Below are 22960 nucleotides of genomic sequence, written 5' to 3'. Positions count from 1 at the left end.
GATTAAACAGCAGAAATTTCTTCTTGGTGAAATTTAGTCATGTGGAAAGTGTAAAAGTTATACCATTTTCTACAAAGCATGACATAAGCCTCATTCCACACTTTACTTGCTTTGCCAGCCATGTTTTCACCCCCTCTACTAAGTGGGACAATGCTGTCAATGAGTTTGTACCACATTAATTGTGCCAGATAATAATTCTTAGTTATTATTATATGTCAGCACAATTTTTGTTTATAATTGTACTTATTCTTTAATACTATTAATTTATTGATCTGAATTTGAAATTAAATTTTATCTGAATGTAACAAGGGCTTTCATGTCAATTACATTTATTATCTAGCCTAAGGATAAATGAGTATATTTGGGTACTCTCTAAGCTAGGGGTTCTTCTTGGGGAGGGGAAGGGAAGTATGTGAACTTTTAAAAACATTTTGGTAACTGTTATATAATTGACTCTTTTGTAGTCTCATGCATTTTATTTTGTACATTTAAAGCATTAAATGGTCCATTTAATTCCATAACTTTAATTGAACATTGGTCAGAGGGATAAGATAGACTGTAAGGATAGTTTAGTGATAACCAGTTACTGAGTTTTTTTTTTAATTTAATATTGTCCTTTCAAACAGGAGCTTTTGGGTATGATGTGGATTGATTGCTCATTAAATTGTTTTCACGTGTCCCTTTGCTGTGCCAGTCCTTCACAGACCAGGAGATATAAATTTAAAAAGAAATGAAATTTCCATCACAGGGTAGGAAGACAGATTTTCATTCAATTACATCTAATATAACAAACCATAAAAAATGTAGAAGTACTTATTAGATCAAATAAACTAAAATCCTGTAGAAGAGAGAACTGGGATACATTTTGATTTATTTTTGGACAAATATAAAGTTATTTCCATGTAGTCTTCAGTTTGCTCCCTGAAAATAGTTGACATTTTTATGGGCCTTAAAGTTTGTACCTGACATACTTTATCTGAGCTTCAAAGAAACCCTGCTGGGTGAATACAAGTAATTGATTCTCATTTTACAAATGTGAAAACTGAGGCCTAACAAGGTTATATTAGTTGCCCATAATCTCATAGCTAGTGTTAGATGTGTGACTTGAGTTCAGATTTCTCCTTACTGTACTCACTAAGTTTTAATTCCACAGTGAAAGTAAAAATAATTTAATTTTTGTTTCTGATTGAATTTATCCAAATTAAAGGTAAAGATATTTTCCATTATCTTTACTTTTTTTTTTAGAAAATGGAAAAGGAACTTGAATATGTAATTGGTTTCATAGAGATTATTACCCCTTATATGAGTTATGGATAAAGGGAATTGAAATTATTTTTACCACAAATACTTTTAAGTTAAATGTGCCAAGAAAAATTAGCATTGATTTAGAAGTATGGATCTATAATGGAGCATCCTTGATATTTTAGGAGCTCTATGATTTCTGAGTCTACGATGGGAGATCTTTGAAAGAGGAAGCATTTGAGAAAAATGAAGCATTATATGAATATCTAATAAATATTTGAATTAACAATTCTCACCTGTCATATGGCCATTGTTGTTTGAATAAAAGGATAATTTGGGCCAAAAGAATTCACTTTTGATGGATTCTATTATATCAACAGTGAATTTTTCTCATAAGGGCAGGTTGTCCTTAGTTTTGTGTCCTAAATTAGTGCAAAGCCAGAAAATGTAAACTTCCTGTTTCTTTTCACCTCCAGATGATGAAGTTTCTCTGGTTGATCCAGATGACCTTCTGAAGCACTTTACATCCCATGGTGGTGAAAGAAGACCTAGTTCTGTGCAAACTGTAGCCACAGAGACTTGGCTCCGACCTGGAACATCAGAGACTCTGAAAAGGTTTGTGGTTGAACAGTTGAATCAAGAGCAGCGTTCCTCTGAAAATCCATTGCCTTTTAACTGGCAAGGCCTTTCTACAGCACATGGTTAAAAATAAATCTAGAATGGAACCAGTTGTGCCTTTCAAGGTAAAAGAAATGTTAATCTACTGAACTTTTTTGTATTCTAAGCCTTATTTTCCACCCTCATTTATCCCTGCCTCATGTGGCTGGACAGTTTTTAATCTGTACAATGTCATTCAGAATGTGTACATATATATTTTTTCAAATTTTGCTTTCCATGAAATTGTACAGGATTTATGTTCTTTTCTAAAAATTACTGTTAATTACATAATGCATAAAGTATGGAATTATTTTCACACATTTTGCCATTAAATTATAGTGATAATGAAAAGTTCTTGTAATTGATTACCGTATGTGCATTATCTTTATTCTGCCTGTTAGTAGGATGAAGTGAATAAAATTTTAAAGTGTCTTAATACATGTAAAACTTGAAGACCTTTTGGTTGTGTCTATAAAATGCGCAATTTTGCCAGTGTCATCAATATTCAAAATCATCTTTTAGCAAATACTCCAGCATGTGTTGTAGATTTTGACCATTTACTTCCCCTTACTAGCTACTATTATTTAAATTTGGAAGCAAAGATGCATCATTTTATAGCTGCTGACTCATTGTGTAAATATAATGACAGGGGCCATTTTATTCCAAACAATTGTGTACTAGAATGAGAACTACATCTTTCTTTTTGCTTCTGTTGTATTTTTAGTGTCAATGATGGCATGGTCTTAAGTTAATGTCTAATTTATGGTATGATTTAACTGCTTGTTAATGGAAATAAAGTTTTATTTTATTATCAGTGTTTTGCAGAAAATGTTATTTTACAATTAAAAAGTTATAATCTTGCAGTACTGACCCACTGTTCTAATAAGATCCTCATATTTTGAGCTAAAAAGGAGGGCAAAATATAGGCCCTCTAAAATAATGATGCCTTGTTTGTGTATTCCTTGTTATTTAAAAGTAGCCTTATATTTTAAAAACTAAGTAGAAACTTTCTAGGATGCATTGAAAGTGTTGCTTTTAAATGATTACTGATATGCAGTGATGTTTCCCTTGGCTTACTTCTCCACTACACTGTTTCCCATATTGTATTGTTTTGTTACTTTGTTTCATCAATTTGGATTTGGTGTCCAACTGTACATTCCATCCCCTTTGGTTAGGATCTGCCCCAGCAAATTCAAGTGACAACAGTAGCTTTTATTATTTCCACAACTATTAATTATTATTTTAGTTAAGTTTTCCATTGTTGGCAATGAATGGATCCACTAACATACAAATGGGAGGAAAAAGCTAGCCTTCAAAGAATATTATTTTAAAATACGAGGTGACTTCATGCTTCTGACTTTGTTAGATAGAATTCTAAATAATAAAAGATTGTCCAATAAACTCTAAGCCATTCTCATAATCAATTGTGGGCTTTGTGAACAAGGGCTATGATTGATGTATTGCAAGAAAAGAAATAGTGTATCACAAGACTACACACACACACACGCACACACACACACGCACGCACCGACCAGAAGATAAGGTGGCATGTGAAACTGGGTCCAGAAGGCCTCTCTGGCACAGGTTATCAGGTTTTAAAAAAGTATCCTCAAAGATGAATTCTGTCTGTCTGTAGCTAACCATATGGTTTCCTGAGTCTTCTGAAGCTTTCAAAAGACCTTTTATTTGGAATATGTGGCATTGGGAATCCACATTAAATAAACAAGTGATTAAAAACCTTAACTTCTGGGGCAGCTAGGTGGCACAGTGGATAAAGAACCGGCCCTGGAGTCAGGAGTACCTGGGTTCAAATCTGGCCTTAGACACTTAATAATTACCTAGCTGTGTGGCCTTGGGCAAGCCACTTAACCCCATTTGCCTGGCAAAAAAAACCTAAAAAAACACAACAAAACACCTTACTTCTGACACATGGTTACTACATTAGAATGATTTAAAAATGGATTATTTAAGGTTTAATTGAAGGAGAGAGCACAATAAATACCATCCTCTACATTTTATAAATACATGAAGTCATAGAAAAGGAGATGGAAGTCCTATAGTATATATGTCCAGCTTTGTTATGAACAACTTGAACAAACCCATTTTACACATTTATTTATTTGTTCAACAAATATTTATTGAGCTCCTACAAAGGATTATAATTGAGAATGTCTCTAACACTTGGACCCTGAAGAAAAAGCACCATGTGAAGAGATGGTAGCATTACTGATAAAGTTACCAAGTTTCTGCTAGGCTGTCAGCCTCACTCTGGGTTCTCAGTTGCTCATACACAAAAGAGGTAAAAACAGTTATGACTATCTTTAGTTAGCTGAGTTTAAGCCTTCAGGAGGCACAATGTGGTGAAGATAGGAGTATGTGGGAGAGGATCCAAAGTATCTACAATAAATAAAATGTACTTTGAACTGTAACTTTAAAAACTTTTATAGTTCTTGATTTTCAGTTAAAAATTAGAGTCAATGAAACAAGTTTCTGTAGATTACACTGGTTTTGATTGCACTGATGAAAGAATTCAAAAACTTTATTGACCTATAACCTGATTAGAATATGCCAGATGAGAACCAATATTGTACAGAAAGTTGTACAGAATTTTTACATAAAAAACTTTACATATCTGTACCATATACATTTTATCCATCTGAAAAAAATTTCTACATCCACTGTTAATACGGAATGCTTGACAATCTTGTCTTTTTTAAGCCATCAGAGCACAATTCACAGTATGAATACATTTCCAATAAGTCTAACCATCCTCACTCAAACCATGCCAGATTTGTTGCTTTTAATATATTCAACAATAAATTCTGTACAGAGTGAAATCTACATCAATTCCCCTCCCCCCCAAAAAAGAAAAAAATTTGTGACAGCAGACACAACTTAGACTTGTTTTTTCAGTGATTCAAGTTCCAGTCCTTGAAGGATCATATCTTTAACGGCTCATGTTTAAAAGCCCTAACACAAGTATGTTACAGGTAGTTATGTCAGTAGTGATATTATTCTACCTTTGTGTGTTTTTGATGAGAGTCAGCAATGGTAGCTTTCTGGGCTAGAATTCCCCTGGCCCCCCACCCCAAAATTTTCACTGCAATGGAAAAAAAACATCCCACAAAACAAAAACAAGTATCAACCCAAACTTCTAGTGCATCTGATAAACAAAATATTATGGGTCTTTAGCAAATGAATAAGAAAATAAAGAAATAAAATAAACTAATGCAGGAAGAACTATATAATGTTTAAGGTTTTATATTACAGGCCTGCATTTCTGTACATTTTTTTCACAGAAGGATGATTACCAATATCTCAGATAGCCTGAGTGTGCAAAAAATCTTCAGAATAAGAATACCGTAGTTGCTAAATATCTTTTACCATGAACAATAATTTTCTCTTCCCCCTCCCCCCCCAATTATAAACATTTTGTCCTTCAAAATACAGCTCTCCTGAGTTGTACTTCTTGCAGAAGTTCAAGCCTTTACATGTACAGTTTGTTCTTTGGGTAAATTTTACTCTTCATACTTGCCATAAACACCTGTGGCTATCCTGCTGTCTAGACCAAGGGGGGTATTATAGCACATCCTGACACACTGTGCTGCAAACAGGCTCTAAGCTCAACATGAGCCCAATAAGACAATCAGAAATAATCCATCAGATAACTGAAAAGGATTAGTTGGAGTGTTTGTTGCAAGTCTGAATTACAGTTCTACATGCCTGTACCATCAAACCATATAGAAACATGCTGCCATACCAAGAAGGCATTTTCCAAACTGGAAACCTTAGCTCCATGGTCCTTTTATAGAGCTGAAGGATATAAACTCTAACAGAGTAATATTGTTATGATCACTGCTTGCTTATTCCAAGCTCTTGTTCAGGCAGTTGTGATATCTGAAAAACTACTCCAATACGAAGAAAAAACCTCCGGAGAACAGCTCGAAGTTCAGGAATCAGGTCAAATTGCATAATTTCACACAAGAGAGGGTAGTAGAATGATGCATGAGCTTTGAACTGCAGGGAAAAATTAACATTTATTTAGCATTGTTAGAATTCAAATATACTGTTATTAATTTGCAAAACTAAAGATTTTAAGGACTGAGAGGTGAGTTGAAAAATTTACTGAATACAGAATGACCAGGTATTTTTTTTTTAAATTCCCAGTGTTTTGTGCATAGGATTTATTGACTGAAGCTAAATTTCCCCCTAATAATTAAAAAAAATAAAACTTATTTCCCCCCCAACTTAATGATTTTCCTCAGAATTTAGAGGAAGTAAAAAGGCAAACTATGGATATAGTAGCTTTTTATATATTTTATGTATAAGTGGATCATTTAGATTTTTCATTAAAGTTTTTAAATATTTTACCAACATCTTGCATCATTTGGTCAGGTAAAACAAGCAATGACAATGCATATACATACCTTGTTGTCTAAAATTAATGTAGTATATCTACATTTTCTTTTAAGATTTTCATGCCATTCTACTCTATGAAATACTTATTTATCCTAAACTATAAAATAAGCAAAAGCTTTTTTTTTTAAGTTTTTGCAAGGCAATGGGGTTGAGTGGCTTGCCCAAAGCCACACAGCTAGGTAATTATTAAGTGTCTGAGGCTGGATTTGAACTCAGGTACTCCTGACTCCAGGGCTGGTGCCCCATCCACTGTGCCACCTAGCTGCCCCAAAAGCTTTTTTTAAAAATTATTTTGGGGTTTTTGACCAACAAAATTCTACTTTTATATTGTAGGGAACTCCTGAGATAAAAATTTCCTCTGCCTTTACACAATACACAAATTATAGAGGAATGCCCACAACAGCTGGCATGTATCATGGGCAGGATTTTCATCAGTCTTCTTAATTCCATTCTACTATATCAAACAGTCTTTCTATTCTTCTATTTGGTGTCAGTACCCTATGCTATATAATCCTAAGAGATGCTGCCACTTTGGCTTTGCTTTAACTTTTGTACACTTTGGAGCAGCTCCAGACTTCTACTTAGAGGATTATAGAGGATTGCCTTAAATATCTGTATACTACAGTTCTACTGATCTCCAAAGTCACTCCCAAGCTTACTTTATTTAACAACTGTGATTTTACCTTCCACTTCATCTCCATGATCCCGCCCTAGCCCCTTAGATAGCAAAATTCAAATTTAAGTAGTACTCTGAAACCCTCAATTTAGGGATCACAGGTGAGAGCAACATTTGTCTATCATTAATGGCATTTTATTTGGATTAGTTTTTTTCAAAAAGTGATTTCAAAAATCTGCAACAAAGCAGAACTGTGTTTACACAGTATGTTACATGTAGTGGATCAGTACCTCTTCATACTGATTTGCATGTTCAACTCTTCCAATTTTTTTTTTTTTGTTTTTTATAAGGCACTGGAATTAAGTGACTTGCCCAAGCTGGTAGGTAGATATCAAATGTCTGAGGCTGGATTTGAACTCCTGTTCCTCCCGACTCCAGGGTCAGTGTTCTAACCACAACATTAACTAGCTTCCCCACCCCCATATGTCTTTGAAAGATTTAACAGGGAACAACTAGTTGGCACCATGGATAGAGCACCAGCCCTGGAGTCAGGAGAACCTGTGTTCAATGTGGCCTCAGACACTTTATGATTATCTAGCTGTGTGACATTGGGCATTTTAACTCCATTGCCTTGCAAAAAAAAAAAAAAAATAACAATTTCATAGTTAACTTACTAGGAATTACATTGAATATGGAAACAAAAGATTTTAGCAGAATTTCTAGAATGGCTAAAGGTTTATGGAGCAGCTAGGTCATAGAAAGGGGCATATGCTAAGGCAGGATTGGAGAGTAAAGCAGAAGGAATGTTAGGTCAGAGAGAATTTTGAAATTAATGTGAGAAGAATGAAAACAGTAAGAAAAAACTCCTTTGGCCTCACTTTCTGTTATCAGCCTATCCTTCCACCTTTTAAGGCTGACCTCAAAGTTATCCCTCAATTTAAACAGAATCATTGAATGTATGTTTCTATTGAACAAACTTATTCCCCTTCATAGCTCTTAAGTGACTTTTCTTCTTTTTGTTTAACACTCATGACAAAAATCCATATCTGATTATACAATAATCTTTTAAGTGTAGATACAATAGTTGGCCAGTTCATGCAAGGTTATTGTCCTAAAGACTACAAAGAATTTTAGCACCTAATAGGTGAGCCTTGTTTTTCCTCTATCCTATACCCAAGACCAGCCCAAGGAGTTAAATATTCATGGAGAGGATTTCATTTCAGAATTCCTTAATTTCAATGACTTCTTTTTTCCATCACACTTGGAATCATAGTATGATCACTAAGACCTTACCAACATAAGGATCAATCATCTCTTAAGAAGCTAACCTTTCTTTTATTCTATTCTCATGCCAAAACCATTCATCCTATCTCTCCCACCTACTTTTTTTTTGGTAAGGCAAGTGACTTGCCCAAGGTCACACATCTAGGTAATTATTAAGTGACTGAGGCAGGATTTGAACTCAGGTCCTCCTGACTCCAGGGCTGGTACTCTATCCACTTTACCAACTAGCTGCCCCCTTCTCCCACCTACTTTTTCACCAATAAGTTTGGTGTGGTATTAAGGTAGAATAGAAAAAGAGGATAAAAATGAAAGCCCTATGATCTCCATGCAGCTAAAATAGAATTTGGGAATCCTGGTAAATAAGGATGAGTAGTGGCAGCTTGAAACCTGAAAGGGATATCAGTTATAAGACCTGAGCTGACTGGTAAAAACAGTAATATGGTGAATCTTCCAACAAGACTGCAAATGTCCTGGAGGGACCATGGGGGGCTGGCAATAGGATCTGAAATGTTTTCTTAAACAACAGGATTGGCACAGTGGATAGAACTCTGGGCCTGGATCTGAGTCTAAGCAAGTCACTTAATCACTGTCTCAGTTCTTTAACTGTCCAATGAGAGGTTTGGTGCTGTTATTCCCAAATGCTCTTGTTTTTCAGTTACACTGACATAGGACAATTCCTTTTAGATATTTTGCTCGTGCCTCAAGTTCAACATGTCCAAATCTAAACTCATTATTGTTTCCATACTCTTCGTTTTCCTCTATATAGCAATAACATCTTTCTAGTCATTCCTGTATTTAATCTGGGATTCATCATTGAATCTTTGTGTTTTTCTTAAAAAGTCACAAAAATCTTACTGTTTTCATCTCTCTCAATAACTCACATCCACACATTCCTTGGCATTCCCAGTATCATCACTGTAGTTTACAGTCTCACTTTCTTTTAATTTGGACAATATACAGTATCCCAACAGAATCTTCAACTCCAATGCACCTTACATTGGTAATAACACAGATATGAATTCTACTGTTCAAAAACCTGTGAACACTGATCATGGCCTATATATTCATAAACTTAGAAGGTCTTTTATAATCTGAATCCAACCTAAATGACCAACTTCTTCCCCATGTTACAACCCCCCACCCCCACCCCAGCACACTCTACTGGTCCTAGTCTGGCTCAGCTTGACAATGCCCCCTGCTCTCGATTCCACCTGAAATGATCTCCCCTCCTCTCTTCTAGCTGGTGACTGCCCTTCACACCCACAGCTACATAGGGTCACAGTACTTTATACTATTCTCAGTCCCTGTAGTATAGTTTATCACAGTGCCTTAATAAAAGAATTGTTTCCTACTTTTAATTTCATATGCATACGCTCAAAACAATGAACTAATATTTTTTAGAAATTCTCCAGCTTTATGGTACCCAGGGTACTGTCCAAAGAAGGTGTTTCAACATGCTGACTGACCAGGAGCAAAGTTACCTGCCTGAAGGAAGAGAGGAAAGCCTGAGATCAGCACTGCTCAAAGTGGTTCCTGAGCCTGGCCCTCCATGGGAGAGGAACAGTTTGCAATGAAAGTGTTTATGAAGGAAACAAATAGCAATAAATCCACAGAATGACCTCAAATTCACAATATTGTCAATTTTTACAGTCCAACCCAGAAGTGAACACTGTTTCAAAGGATGGAACAAAAAAAACATTTCTATATCTAATACTCACCCTATTGTCACTTATCTTTAGAACCTTAGTTAGGAACAAAAGCAGTAAATTTGTCCATGCTTCTCGGTGGCTTTCTGATGTAAGGGTTAGGAAATAACTTAGTGCTTCGCTGCAGACACTAAAAAAGAGAAGACATAATTTGCATGTACACCACACACACACACACACACACACACACACACACACCCCACACACCCCCTCCCACTCCCCCCTCATGAGGTGGATGGAAAGCTTATTAAATGCTTGTTGAATTGACTATGAAGTCAAGAAAAGGGAGGTGGGAGAGAAAGAGAACAGAAGAGGGGAGGGGAGGGGAGAGAAAGAGAAGGGAAAAAAGGGAGAAAGACAATTCCACAGTCTCCCAGCCCTAGGAAAGTGGTGCCTCGCCCACAGAATGTGCTCAAGAACTGCTGACACCTAACTGGCTTCATGACCCTGGATGAATCATTTATCCTTTCAAAGTCTAAGACTAAATCAGAAGATGCTGATCTGCTCTGACAGTGTAAGTTCCTGACAGGGAGCTCCTGCTGCCAAAGAAACTAAAGTTAAAAAGAAAATAGAATATTCAAATTGAAGCCAAGGTAAAGTAGTTTGGTCAGGCAATATATAGACAATGATATCTTAAAAGTCTGGCAATCTACAAGCTGGAGTGAAGTGCCTTCTATATATCCCTTTTGGAGGCTGTTCTTCTCAGGCTGGGCAGGAGGGTGGTATTTGGAGTGGGGAGGAGGGATGGACATTCCAACTGGGAGCAAAGGGAGACCCTGAATGCCAAGGGAGGGGTCTGGTGTTATGGGATAAACAGCATAGTGGCTGGACTACAAATAGGAAGATTGTGTCAGGGGCCTGGAAAGGTAGGTGTTGGTCTCAGGTTTGGAAGAGAACATTAATGCTACACAAGAGAATTTGTGTTTAATTCTTAGAGATAATAAAATATGTAGTCAGTGGAGTTCATTGAGCAAGGGAATACTATGATTGTTTTCTGATATTTGTGCACAAACTATTATTTGTATGCCTATGTTGTTTTAATTTTGTTTAAATATTTTTTGCATTATACCCTTTTATGGAGCCAGGATCATCTCCTCTGTCTCTAATATCACAAGTCCAGAAGTAAGTGTCTCTCTGGATCCAACCATGTCCATATTACCCAGGATCCCATAAAGGATTTTCACTACCCCTTTTAATGAACCATGAGCACATATAGGAGAAACAAACATTATAAAATCCTATCCTTAACTCCTATTTAACCAAGGAAAAGCAAGAGCAAGTCCCTACCAAATCAGAGATGAGACCTTTCCTTTACACACCAAGAAAACTGATGTGCTATTCCTATTGTTTATCAAATTTATGCTAGATGAGGACTGGAGCATCCTTCTATGCCTCTACTTCTAAGTCCTCAGGTAGCTGTAAAAAACATCCTTTGAGAAATTTTATTTGATAGCTAAGTTTTGACATAGCTGTCTCACTTCTTTCCTAACCTGGACACTGATACCATAGGATCATTCATTCTGAGAGACTTCTGCCATATGGTAGGAGTTAAAACAGTAAGAGAACTTGATCGATTCTTTTTATTTTAAGGAAAAGACCTATAGCACTAATTCAACTTGAAGTATTCACACTGAGGTCACTAAATTTATAAATTTTTCAGTTCAAAATAAAAATAGTGTTATTGCTATTCATTATGTAACTTCTCAGCGAACCCTTGGGGGTTTCTTTAAAATCTGCTATTTCCTTTGGTTTATTTAATAACAGAGGCACCCTCTCTTCAAGTAAACACTAAAACTAATGCAATAAAAACTGTTTTAAGAATAAAAATTTTCACATTTGTCTTCAATTTAAAATTTTTGAGTAAAAGACTATTAACAGCCTTATTGAAAGTAAGCATTAAAATAAATGTTTTTTATATAAGTTCATTCTAAAGGCAGGTTTTCATCATTAAACCAATTTATTCCCTGTATAAATGGAAATGGAAAGAGAGAAAATTATTATAAAATCACTGAAAATTTAAAAGTAATTTTTATGTTTCCTAATTTCTAAGGAAAATAGAAGAATCATAATTACTAGTAGCATCTTACTTTAAGAGCCTCTGCTGGACTTCTTCCCATGCACTGGTTCGGTTCTCGTCCATGTACATTCGGAAAAGAATTCGTAATCCACATGCTAGACTACTAGTCTCTTGTTTGAGAAGATTGGGCTTAGATTTCCCTTTGAAACCTGCAGGAAAGGAAAAATTCTTAAGTGCCAATTGACTTTCACAAGGATTAATATGGCATTTAAAAAAAATAAAATGTTCATATAATGCGTTTTTTTTAAATGAGGGAAAATTCAATATGGAGAAGAATTCATGCCTGAAAGACTGGGAATTTTCAATAACAGGTGAAGAGCTGGAAAATCTATAGCATGTGAATATAATTATTGTAAAGAAAATATTGAATAATATGAGGAATTCAGAGAAATATCAAAAGATATGCAGAATGAAACAAGTAAAATCAATGAAAGTACTGGGAAAAGAGATAATTAAATGTTATTTCTTTCTTCAAAATAAAGACATAAGAGAATATTGAATATTTTGGTAAATAGTTTTTTTTTTTTAAAAAACCGGTGAGAGCTCAGTCTGGAAAGGAGGGCATTTCCTCGCCTTTCAAATGGCTGAGATGTAAAAAATAAGCAAAAATACCCCATGTAATAAGTATATTTGAAAACAGTCATTAACATTCTGCCCTAGTAGCCCTTCAACTCTATCATGAGGAAGGAAGGTACGTTTCATTATTGCTTCTTTTGGGGTTTTTAAATTACTCACAATTAGATTTATAATCTTTTCTTTACATTGTGTAAGTGATTGTGTATATTTTTCTTTTGGTTCCCTTTATTTTACTGTATATCAGTTTATATAAACTTTGCCATGTTTCTAAGAATTCTTCATATATTCATTTCTTATTATAGATTAACAGCTTTATTCAAATGTCATAGGTATATAGGTACTTTGTTTTTTGGTTGTTTACTATCATAACGTGTGGTCTTATCAATAGTTTTGTGTGTGTGTGTGTGGGGGGGGGGGGGTTGTAAAGTCCTTTATAACCTAGTGTTCCCTTATCTTCCGACTCTTATCTCTCCCTGGCTCTTCCTCCCCTCCCCCATGTACTCTTTAATTCAGTGACTCATTTCCTTGTTGGTCCTGGAACAAGAGACTCCATCATGCCTGGAATGCTCTCCTTCCTCATCTTAATCCTCCTGACTTCCCTATCTTCCTTAAAGACATAGCTAAAATCCTACTTTCTACCAGAAGCCTTAATTCGAAAGCTTTCCTTATGCTGATTATCTCAAATTTATCTTATAGGTAGTTTGTTCATACATAGTATTTCTAGTTGTATTGTGAGTTACTTAGAGTACTTACAGTTTGTAGGATAGTACATATAGTAGGTACTTAATGTTTATTAACTCACTGACTAGTTAAGTGAATGACTGCTACTCTCTGAAAAACTAAAGGCAACAGGAAGCAAAAGAAGCAGCAGAGTGAGCCCAATCAGGTGGTAGCTTAATCACCAATAAAGAATTGCACATAAGTAGCATAAAGATAGCAAGATATTACTGAAGGAGAAGGGGGTGAGGGAAAACTGAAGGACAGTCCATCTACTCCTCTGGTACCACATAATACTAAGATATCAGCAATAAAGACCCTACCCAGCACATTCAGTGGACCTCCAAGGAAAAAGTTATAGGGATCACATGAATAAATGGCCCACAGGACAAGAAAACAAAGATCTGTAAAGATGGGGGGCGGTATCCACAGAAATGAAGTATAAGTTGAAAATCTGACAAATTTGAGATAATGTTGGAAACTGGATCTTTAAGTATTAAATTCAGAAACTAAAAGCCTGCTATTCTGACAGGCATTCAATTTTTGAGATTTCCCAAGGTTCAAGGCTGGCTATTTTCTGGTACTTTATCTTTCCTTAAGCAGTTCCTGATATGTCACTAGGAACTCTCAACAAAAACAGTCATCTCTTTAGCTGATGTTATTAGTAGGTTCTGCTGCAAGTATTTAGGAGAAACTGTCAGGGAGACAGAGAATCAAAACCACGTATGTAGGGATTGAGCACGTTTAAAGTGTGGCTCTGTGCTGGAGTGTAACTATATTTTAAAGACATTATTAAATGGGCAATGTCATGCACCACTGTATTTGCTGATGACTTTTACAGTCTGGTCTTACAAATAGACTGTAAAACATGAAATTTTGCTATCATTCTTTCTCCAGAAATGTAAAAATCCTGCCAATATTTTTGAAACTGAGGTTAAGAATATAGATGGCATTAGAGAGGAGGAAAAGCAGTAATAAGTCTAGAACCTGAGGGATTTCTGGACTATCACTATCTTCCTAACTAATTGTTTTGGAGGCAGCCTGTCCCCTATTCCAACTACTCCAATGACAAAGTTTTTTCTTCATGGGAGAGTAAATTTAATTTTTTCTAGATGACAATCTTTCAGATGCATAAATACAGCATTCCAACATTTTCTCTGGGTTAAACATCTCTAGTTTGTTCAAGTGCTTGACAGATTAAATGGTCTATATTAATGCAGTTCAAGACCACATGAATGTTTTTTGGGCAATCAGATCACGAAGCTGGTTTATATATAGTACAGTCAATAAAGTCTGAAATCTTTTTTTTTTCTTCCCAGGAACTGCTGCTATGCCACATCTTCCACATCCTGTATGAATATGCAATAGATTCTTTTTAACCTACTCGAACTTTACTTTTGTTCCTATGAAATTTAATCCAGTTCACAATTTTAGCCTTTTGAGATCTTTATCTAATCAAGCTATCTTCTTATCTCTCTGTCCTTTCTCAAACTCCTAGAAAAAATTTGTCTTGCTTCCATTTCTCCAATGTCACCAATGATCCTTTAATTGCCAAATTCAATGGTATTTTTCTCAGTTTTCTTCTATACTGTTTCTCAGTGCTTCATTTAACATCACTGATCATTGTTCTCTTGGATACTTCTCTTTTGGATAATCTCTTCTTTCCAAGTTTTGATGAAGTCTAAATCTCTCCTGATTTCCCTACAAACTGACTGATTGCTTTTTTTTAGTCTCCTTGGTTGGTGCATCATACATAACACAGCCTCCAAATGTGGGTGTTCTACACAACTCTGTGTTTGAGATCTCCCTTCTCACCCTCTACAGTCACTGACCATATAGTAATTTCTTAATGTTTTAATGATCATATCTATGCAAACAATTCAAATCTATATTTCCAGCTTCAGTCTCTCCATTATCTCTATTTGCTTATCACACATTTCAAAGTGGATGTGCCATAGATAACTCAAAATCAACATTTTCAAAATGGAATTCATTTTTGACGACTGGGAAACCACCCCTTTCTAGCTCCACAACTTATCATATTCAACACCCTTTCTCACTCAACTGCCACTTCCTAAGTCATCTCTCTGCCTTAAATCTCTCCACACTCTAATCTATCCTACTCATGTCTGCGGAAGTAATTTTCCTTAAGTACAGATGATCATGCTAATAATAAAAGCTCAATGGCTCTTTATTGTTTCCAGGATAAAGTCTGTTTGGCTCTTAAAGCCCTTCACTTTTTACACTATACATCATTCCTCCCCTTTGCATACTAGAAGGGAATGGACTTCTTAAAGGTTGTTAAAAAAAAAAAACAACTTTGCTTCCCTTTTCTGTGCCTTTGCTTTTGCTCATGGCTGGAAGGCACTCCACTCCCTTTTTAACCTGTGCCTCCCTAAATCACTCACTTCCCTTTAAGACTGAATTCATGTACTGACTTCTATAAGAAGGCTTTCTCTCACTATTTAGTATCTAATTGTATTAATTTTATATTTATTTTGTAATTCTGTATATGTTTGCATATGAATGTGGGTATATGTATGGTGTATGTGAGAGTGTGTGTGTTTTGTCTTCAACAGAACGTAAGCTTCTTTTGCCTGAGCACTGATTGATTCTCTTTGTATTCATTTCCTTAGTGTCTAGGCAGTGATTTGTGTGTGTATGTGTGTGTGTGTGTGTGTGTGTGTATATATATATATATATATATATATATATATATAAAAGATGATTATTAAATGCTTGATAAATGGATCTTGATTCTGTCTAATGTAGGAGCTATGATGATCCAGCTGAGATCATTTGTGCACCTGACAAACATTTGAGGAGGGATAGGAAGCTAAACCTGAGTGAACCCAAAATATGGAATTTTTAAAGAATCTCTAAAGAATGAATTTCTTATATCAATCAAAAAAAGATAAGCTTTTGTAAAATAAGACTTAGCAAATGACCTTCTTACCTTAAATAAAGGTGAAATTTCTATTTAGAAAATATTTTTTAGAAATATTTAGAAAATATTTTCAGAATGTCACAGAGCAATAGGATAAAATAACAGGAAAAATAGTGCCTTTATGGGCCTAAAAGTGGGTAACTTCAAGTCTATTATAGTCAGCTTTTCATAATTGGGTTTGTGATGCATGTTGGTTGGTTGGTTGTAGCTTAGAAATTTAGAGTCCAAAGAGCCCTAGAAGTTCAACTGGCTCATTTTGACAGATGAGGAATGTAAAGCCTGGAGAGATTAAGTGATTTTATCCAAAGGGGATAAATAGGGGAGAAGAGAGGAGCAAAATAAATGGCAAATACAGAATTTGAACCCAGGGATTCTGTCTCAAAATTAGGGTTCAAAGAATGAACAGGGAAGAAGAAAATGAAAGCATTTAATTGTCAGTTGAATTTATAAGCATCAAAGTTGATTAGTTAAAGAGGTTTTTCATCAAATGATATATAACCAAGTACTAAATTAACAATATAAACTTACAGCAATATAGGACAATAATACACAAGCATATTTAAATACATGTTTAAGGAAGCAAAAAAAAAAAAAGATGCATTCATTCCTTTTCTGGGTCCTAGCTAATGCTAGAGAAACATACAGTATGTAGTAAAAATCAATATGGAAGCAAGTATAAGAAATAATGGCACAATCTTTCAAAACCATTGTTAGAAAACTTCAAGAACCTACCTGCTTTCCAGAGAGCAGTTCTCTGTTCATTGTTTGAATTGAATGCCTTGGCAAATCTATGGGATTCTAATAAACAGTCCAATAACTTAAAAAGTTGTTGTGAAGTTAAAAATCGGTACATTCCTTGGTCTTGAGTATCAACTCTGACATCAAAGTCTACTGCATCTCTCTTTCAAAGACCAAAACAATAACAAAAAACACAAAAAATTCATTAGTAAATTTTGAACTGTTCTTCACTACATATTGTTATTATTTTCCAATGTATAGAATTTTTTTATCAATAATTTCAGTGATAAAAAACATACACCATTATTATTGCTCTGTAAATTTCACTTTCAAAAACAAATCTTCTGAAGCATTCCCTGTCATAAGCTTTCTGGACCCTTTTCCCCAAACATACATAGCATCTTAGAGCCTGGATAGAGGAGAAGCAATCACTTTACACAACTACATGATATGTTTTAATAGCCCTAGAGAACCTGCCAAAGATATAACAGAAGAATCTGAATTAATTGAATAGGTTCTTTGATCACCATTTTAAAAATAAATAACTATAAGAAATCAGATGTCATAGCAGAAGTTTTAGTCTCTTAAAAAACTAATTAACATCATATCCATACTACTCAGCTGACAAGCATTTATTAAGCACTTTTTATGGGTTAGGTACTATTAAGTCCAGGAACAAACATACCAAAAAAAAAAAAAAAAAAAAGCAAAATTAGATACATATCTCTCTATGTATCTACAAGATATAAATAGTGAAAATGGGAGACAACCTCAGAGTGAAGGCACTAGCACAGTGATATCTGTATGTACCTAGATCTACCAGGAAGACAGAGAAGCAAAGGATAAGGGGTAAGAAAGAGGACACCTGGTGAAAAGGCACAAAGATTGGCTATGGAATGTCCTGCACATAGAACAGCAAGTAATCAGTGGAAGTGCATGAGAGACTACATGAATGGGAGTAAGGTGTGAAGATGATTGGAAAGGCAGCAAGGACCCAGGTAACAAAGGGCTTCCAAGTGCCAAACACCAAACAGTTTCTATTTGTCTTGAGAGCAAACAGATAGCCACTGGGGTGCACTGAATTGGGGAGGTAGGGTGACAAGCTCTGAGTCACAGGGTGGAGGAGTGTGGAGAAAACTGATACAGGTGACCATCAGAAGGTTACAACAACCCAGAGTATGAGGTGATGAGGACTGATCTCAGGGGACTTACTAGAAGTGAAGAGGAAGGGGCTGCTAGGCGAGCTATCTTATACGTAGAACTGACAACAGACTGGTCATGGGAAGTAAGGTCAAGTGACACTGGATGGTAAGTGTAGGTGACTGATGATTCCAGGAGAAGGAGGGAAGAAGGGCGGAAGCGGGGGTGGTGGTGGTGGTGGTGGTGGTGGTAGTAGTAGTAAGGGACTGTAGAAAAGGTAACAAATTCTATTTTGGAAGGTTTTTTTGAAAGATTTTATTTATTTATTTTGAATTTTACAATTTTTCCCCTAATCTGGCTTCCCACCCACCCACAGAAGGCAGTTTGTTAGTCTTTACATTGATCTAATTGAATGTGATGAGAGAGGAATATTTTTGGAAGTTTTAAAAGTTCTCTGGTTCAAGAAGTCCAAAAGATGGTTAGAGATTGGGGAACTCAAAAAAATTAGAATCATCTATAGAGCAATATCAGTTTGTATAATTAATTTAATTTCTTAAACTCTCTTCAGGAATCTCTTCCCAGTTCCCCTCCCTTCTTTCTGAAATTACCTTTCACCTGCTCAGTATATATTTGGTATTATCCAATTTTCTCCATGCTCTCTGCAACACTCAGCATTAGTACAGTGCTTGCTACCTCATAATAAGTGCTTAAAAAATATTTGTAGACCAACAAAATTTACATATTACCATTATGAATATAGAGAATAACTCTTCCAAATATCAGTTAAGAGATCAAGATGAAAGCTTTCATACTTCCAGTTACCTGTGCTGCTGCAAGATTTTCTGCATCTTCTTTTTTACTCGTTGCTGGGAAAAACACAATGTTGTCTATAGTTTGTATGAGTTCTAGCTGTACAACACATTTAATCAAAAGGGCAGCAAATAATTTCTGTTCTGGAAATTCTGAAAGGGAAAAACCACAACCCAAAGAGAAACAATTATTTTCAGTTACTTTAAAGAGTCCCCCAATAGCGAAGAAAATTTTTGCTGTTCAAGAAAAATGTAGCAATAGAACAATGAAGAAAATATTCAGGCTGATCCTAGTATCAAGTAGGTTCACCATGATGTATCAACACACTATGGCACTAATTAGTACAGAAAAGGTGCATATTATTTATTAAAGTACTGAATGATTAGGTAGATCAAGAACAAATATCATTTCATAAAACTTTAATAGGAGATAGTCTAATGGAAAATATATAGTATAATTAAACTAAAATCTTTTTTTTTAAGATTTTTGTAAGGCAAACGGGGTTAAGTGGCTTGCCCAAGGACATACAGCTAGGTAATTATTAAGTGTCTGAGACCGGATTTGAACCCAGGTACTCCTGACTCCAGAGCCGGTGCTTTATCCACTATGCCACCTAGCCTCCACAAACTAAAATCTTTAATAGAATACTATATGAAGTCCATTATTGCTATAAAAAAACCACAAGAAATCTCTCCTTTAAAATCTCACCCAGCTGTCTCATTATAGGTATGAGGTTTTTGGGCTTTCAAAAGTTATTTTAATGGAGTGCAAAACTCTTGCCTGAAGATCAGCTAAGTTAAATTGGAAAAATATTCATCATAAAAAGAATGATAATTTTTTACACTAATCACTTATAAAATTATCAACTAAAATATGCACCATTTATACTGGTATAGTATTTACTTATATAATACAATCTTAGGTCTTTAAAAGCACTATATTATAGAATATACCTTCCAGTTCTCAGTAACAAAGTGAATAATAATATAAGGAACAAAAATGATTAAGAAGATTGTCCCATACCAGAGATTTCTAAATTATTCCAGCAAATATCTGGTAGAAATAACTACAATTATAACTATGAATTTTATATCAAACAAATGCCAAACAAAAATTTATGCAAAACAAATCACTTAGGGAAAGAGATACTAAACAAACTTTCAAATTAGATTTTATAGGAGGTTTTTATGGGGAAGGGAGATTTTATGGGAAGGGAGAAAGCAGGAAGGCACTGTCAAGTTGGTCAAAGAAGCCCTTGCTACTTGCCACTTATCACCCATAAACAGAGAACAAAAATACATATTAGTGGATTCCTGTCCCCTTGTATGGGGATGGGGAGGGCATGTATGTGAGTTAGAAATGTCAATGGAGAAAGGTATCTACTAAGTCTGGATTACTACCTATGTTTGAAGCATCTTCTCCAAATACCTTTAATTTTTTCAGAACTTCTTAGTCATTTGCCAACTTTGCTTAGCAAAGTCTTTCCACCAATATGAAATATGAAAGAAAGAAAGGTGCCTAGGTTTCCACAAATCAGAAAAGTATGGGGCTTGGAGGTAAAAGATAGGTGGAGAGGAAAGATATTGAACTGTCTTTCCCCAATGGACAAGAGCTAGTGCCCACAATCACATAGATATTAAGTGGAAAAGCTAAAATTCAGGCACTGTAACTTCAAATACACTCTTCTGTCCACTGGGCCATGCTGTCTCTCAAATACAGACTTCTAAATACATTCATATTTTAGGGCATACATATGGGCCTCTTAAATCTTCTGTCTCAATAATTTCCTGAGCCTTTTCTTTCCAAGAGCAATACCAAGAAAAGAGATATTCACCAGGGTAGGGAAAGAATGTAAAGAAAGAAAGAAAAAGTGATTAAACAAGAGGTTCCATAGTGAAAGAAAAAGGCATTCCAGTTCCCCAAGTTTAAGAAGGTATCTAGGTTATTAAAAACAGAGAAGATTAAAGGTAAGTTTGAAGGGCCTAAAACAAACCCAAAGAAATTTTCCTTAAAGAACCAGGGCATGGATTTTATCAAATGAGAGTATATAGCCAGCTACCAAACCGAGGGCTGAAGATGCATCTAAAAGCCTGACAAATCAAAAGGTGCTTGGGAATAAGGGAAAAGACTTGTGTGAGAGTGGAGATCAGGCCAAAGATAATTAATAAAAAAATTTCACACAGTTAAGGAGGGAATAAGACTTCTCTTGGTAAGCATAAGTTGAGCTATGGATCAGCATTCAGATTTGATGTGTCATTAAGTTATAGCGATTATAAACATCACAGAAAATAGGAACCAAAAAAGATCATGAAATATTGGGAAAACTGAATTGAATATAATAGGGATAAACAAAGTTTTACATTTGTATTCCAAAAAAAAAAATTACCTTTGCTAGCAGAAGATGAAAGAAGATTCAACTAGAAGTAGTTCCCACTTGAAATAGATTTGGTAAGTGGAGACAGGATATGAGGTGTTATTGGACTACAAATTCAATACAAATTAACAATGGGCTATTGCAGCCAAAGATGTTTAGAAATTTTAGGCTTTATAAAGAGAAGGAGAGAGGATTAGGAGATAATGGGCCTGTTATCTTTAACCCTGATATGACAATATGAGGAAGACTATGTTCAGCTGAGGGTGCTATAATCATAAATGAAACACTTTACAAAATACAAATTTCTCAAGTTACCAAGCACAATTGTATATTGTAGCAATACATAACATCATAATCTCAGAGCTGAAAAGAACTTTAGGGGCAGTCCAATCCAACTCCTTCATTTTACAGATAAGGAATCTGAGGCACAGAGCAGTTGACAGGTATGAGTGTCTGAGACAGCATTTGAACTCAGGACTTTTTTAATTCCAGGTCCTGAGCTCCATCAACTCTGCCATTTTGCCTCTAATAATTCAACAGATATTTGCTAAACAGTATGAACAGTAAAACAAGTACTAAAAATTTGTGTCACTTTTCTTAACACTATGCGATAACTTTTATATGTGACCCCCTTTAAATTTAAGAAATAACTTACTTGCTGACAGTTTTGTTTTGTTGACTTCCTCATTGACAATAGATCCCAATGGAGACTGTGTTTGATATCTGTTGTCTGTAGATCTTGGTTGGAGAGAATCATGTATATCTACTGATTTCTGTGATATTGTATCCTAAATAAAATAAAAAGTACATTCGAGGGCACTGAAATAATGTTCCCAGATAAGATTATTTTTAGAAGAAAGGCATATTAAGTCTGTGGTATAGCAGTTATTTTATTCCTCTTATGGCTTTCTAGCATATAGGCTTTTGTTAATCTCTCTGTTGGATATCGAAGCCCCATTCTGATCCTAGATTAGGATAACACAAGTACCAGTTCTATTTCTGTTAAAAAAAGAAACTTTTAAAAAAGACCAACTTGATATAGAATACTTAAAGAAAAATATTCATATCTATGGCATACTTTCTCATTGTTTATCATTTGCTTTAGGCTCATGGAATATGTGATACCTCTAACATCAATAAAGTACTAAAACAATGTAACCACGAAGGTGAAGCTACTATTCAAAATACAAAACAAAACATTCTAACACCATATTTGTACAATGTTCAGATTATCTTCTATTTGAATGAATTATTTTTAATAATAATATAGAATTCAACCAAATTAAATTATTTCTTGGGTCAATTCTTCCCCAAGCCCTTAAACTTCCTGTTCAATTTATGTTTTTGTACAAATGATTTATTTTTGCTTTTATTTTTATTTTGGTTTTCATCAGAAGCACTAAAATTTGGCAAAAAAGACTCATTTTACAGCCATGGTTTCAACAAGTAGGAACATGACCAATACGGCAGGAAAGAAAGGAAAGGGCCTAAATGAAGGAATCAGGTGATGAAGTGGATGCAGTGCTAGGTCTTGAGTTCAAATTCAACCTCACACCCTTATTAGTTGTGTGACCTAGGACAAATTACTTACTTAGCCTGTCTGCTTTAATTTACCATCTATAAAATGAGGATAAATAACAGCACCTACCACTAAGGG

The 22960-nt window shown here is 35.1% G+C and overlaps 2 protein-coding genes across 27 annotated transcripts in view; one reads left to right on the top strand and one right to left on the bottom strand.

Moving 5' to 3' along the window:
- CSPP1 (centrosome and spindle pole associated protein 1) overlaps nucleotides 1–2716 on the top strand; it is a 149286-nt gene extending 146570 nt beyond the window's left edge. For 17 of the 26 annotated variants that reach the window (XM_074203279.1, XM_074203280.1, XM_074203299.1 and 14 more), the window contains one exon: nucleotides 1719–2715. In XM_074203279.1, the coding sequence (XP_074059380.1) occupies nucleotides 1719–1948 (230 nt within the window). In that variant the 3' untranslated portion in view covers nucleotides 1949–2715. Of the gene's footprint in view, nucleotides 1–626; nucleotides 750–1718 lie in introns of all 26 variants that reach the window. The other 9 variants (XM_074203302.1, XM_074203301.1, XM_074203303.1 and 6 more) reach the window with 3 other exon arrangements.
- A 1689-nt stretch (nucleotides 2717–4405) lies between these two features.
- ARFGEF1 (ARF guanine nucleotide exchange factor 1) overlaps nucleotides 4406–22960 on the bottom strand; it is a 161964-nt gene continuing 143409 nt past the window's right edge. Inside the window, exons 34-39 of the mRNA XM_074203275.1 lie at nucleotides 21959–22091; nucleotides 18942–19081; nucleotides 16974–17142; nucleotides 12012–12150; nucleotides 9937–10054; nucleotides 4406–5916 (exon numbers count right to left, since the gene is read on the bottom strand). Coding sequence (XP_074059376.1) covers nucleotides 5752–5916; nucleotides 9937–10054; nucleotides 12012–12150; nucleotides 16974–17142; nucleotides 18942–19081; nucleotides 21959–22091 — 864 coding nt within the window. The 3' untranslated portion in view covers nucleotides 4406–5751. The remainder of the gene's footprint in view (nucleotides 5917–9936; nucleotides 10055–12011; nucleotides 12151–16973; nucleotides 17143–18941; nucleotides 19082–21958; nucleotides 22092–22960) is intronic.

Source organism: Macrotis lagotis, chromosome X (assembly GCF_037893015.1).
Source record: "Macrotis lagotis isolate mMagLag1 chromosome X, bilby.v1.9.chrom.fasta, whole genome shotgun sequence".
Lineage (NCBI taxonomy): Eukaryota > Metazoa > Chordata > Mammalia > Peramelemorphia > Peramelidae > Macrotis > Macrotis lagotis.
The sequence above is the reverse complement of the archived record's forward strand: the minus strand, read 5'-3'. Positions and strand labels throughout refer to the sequence as shown.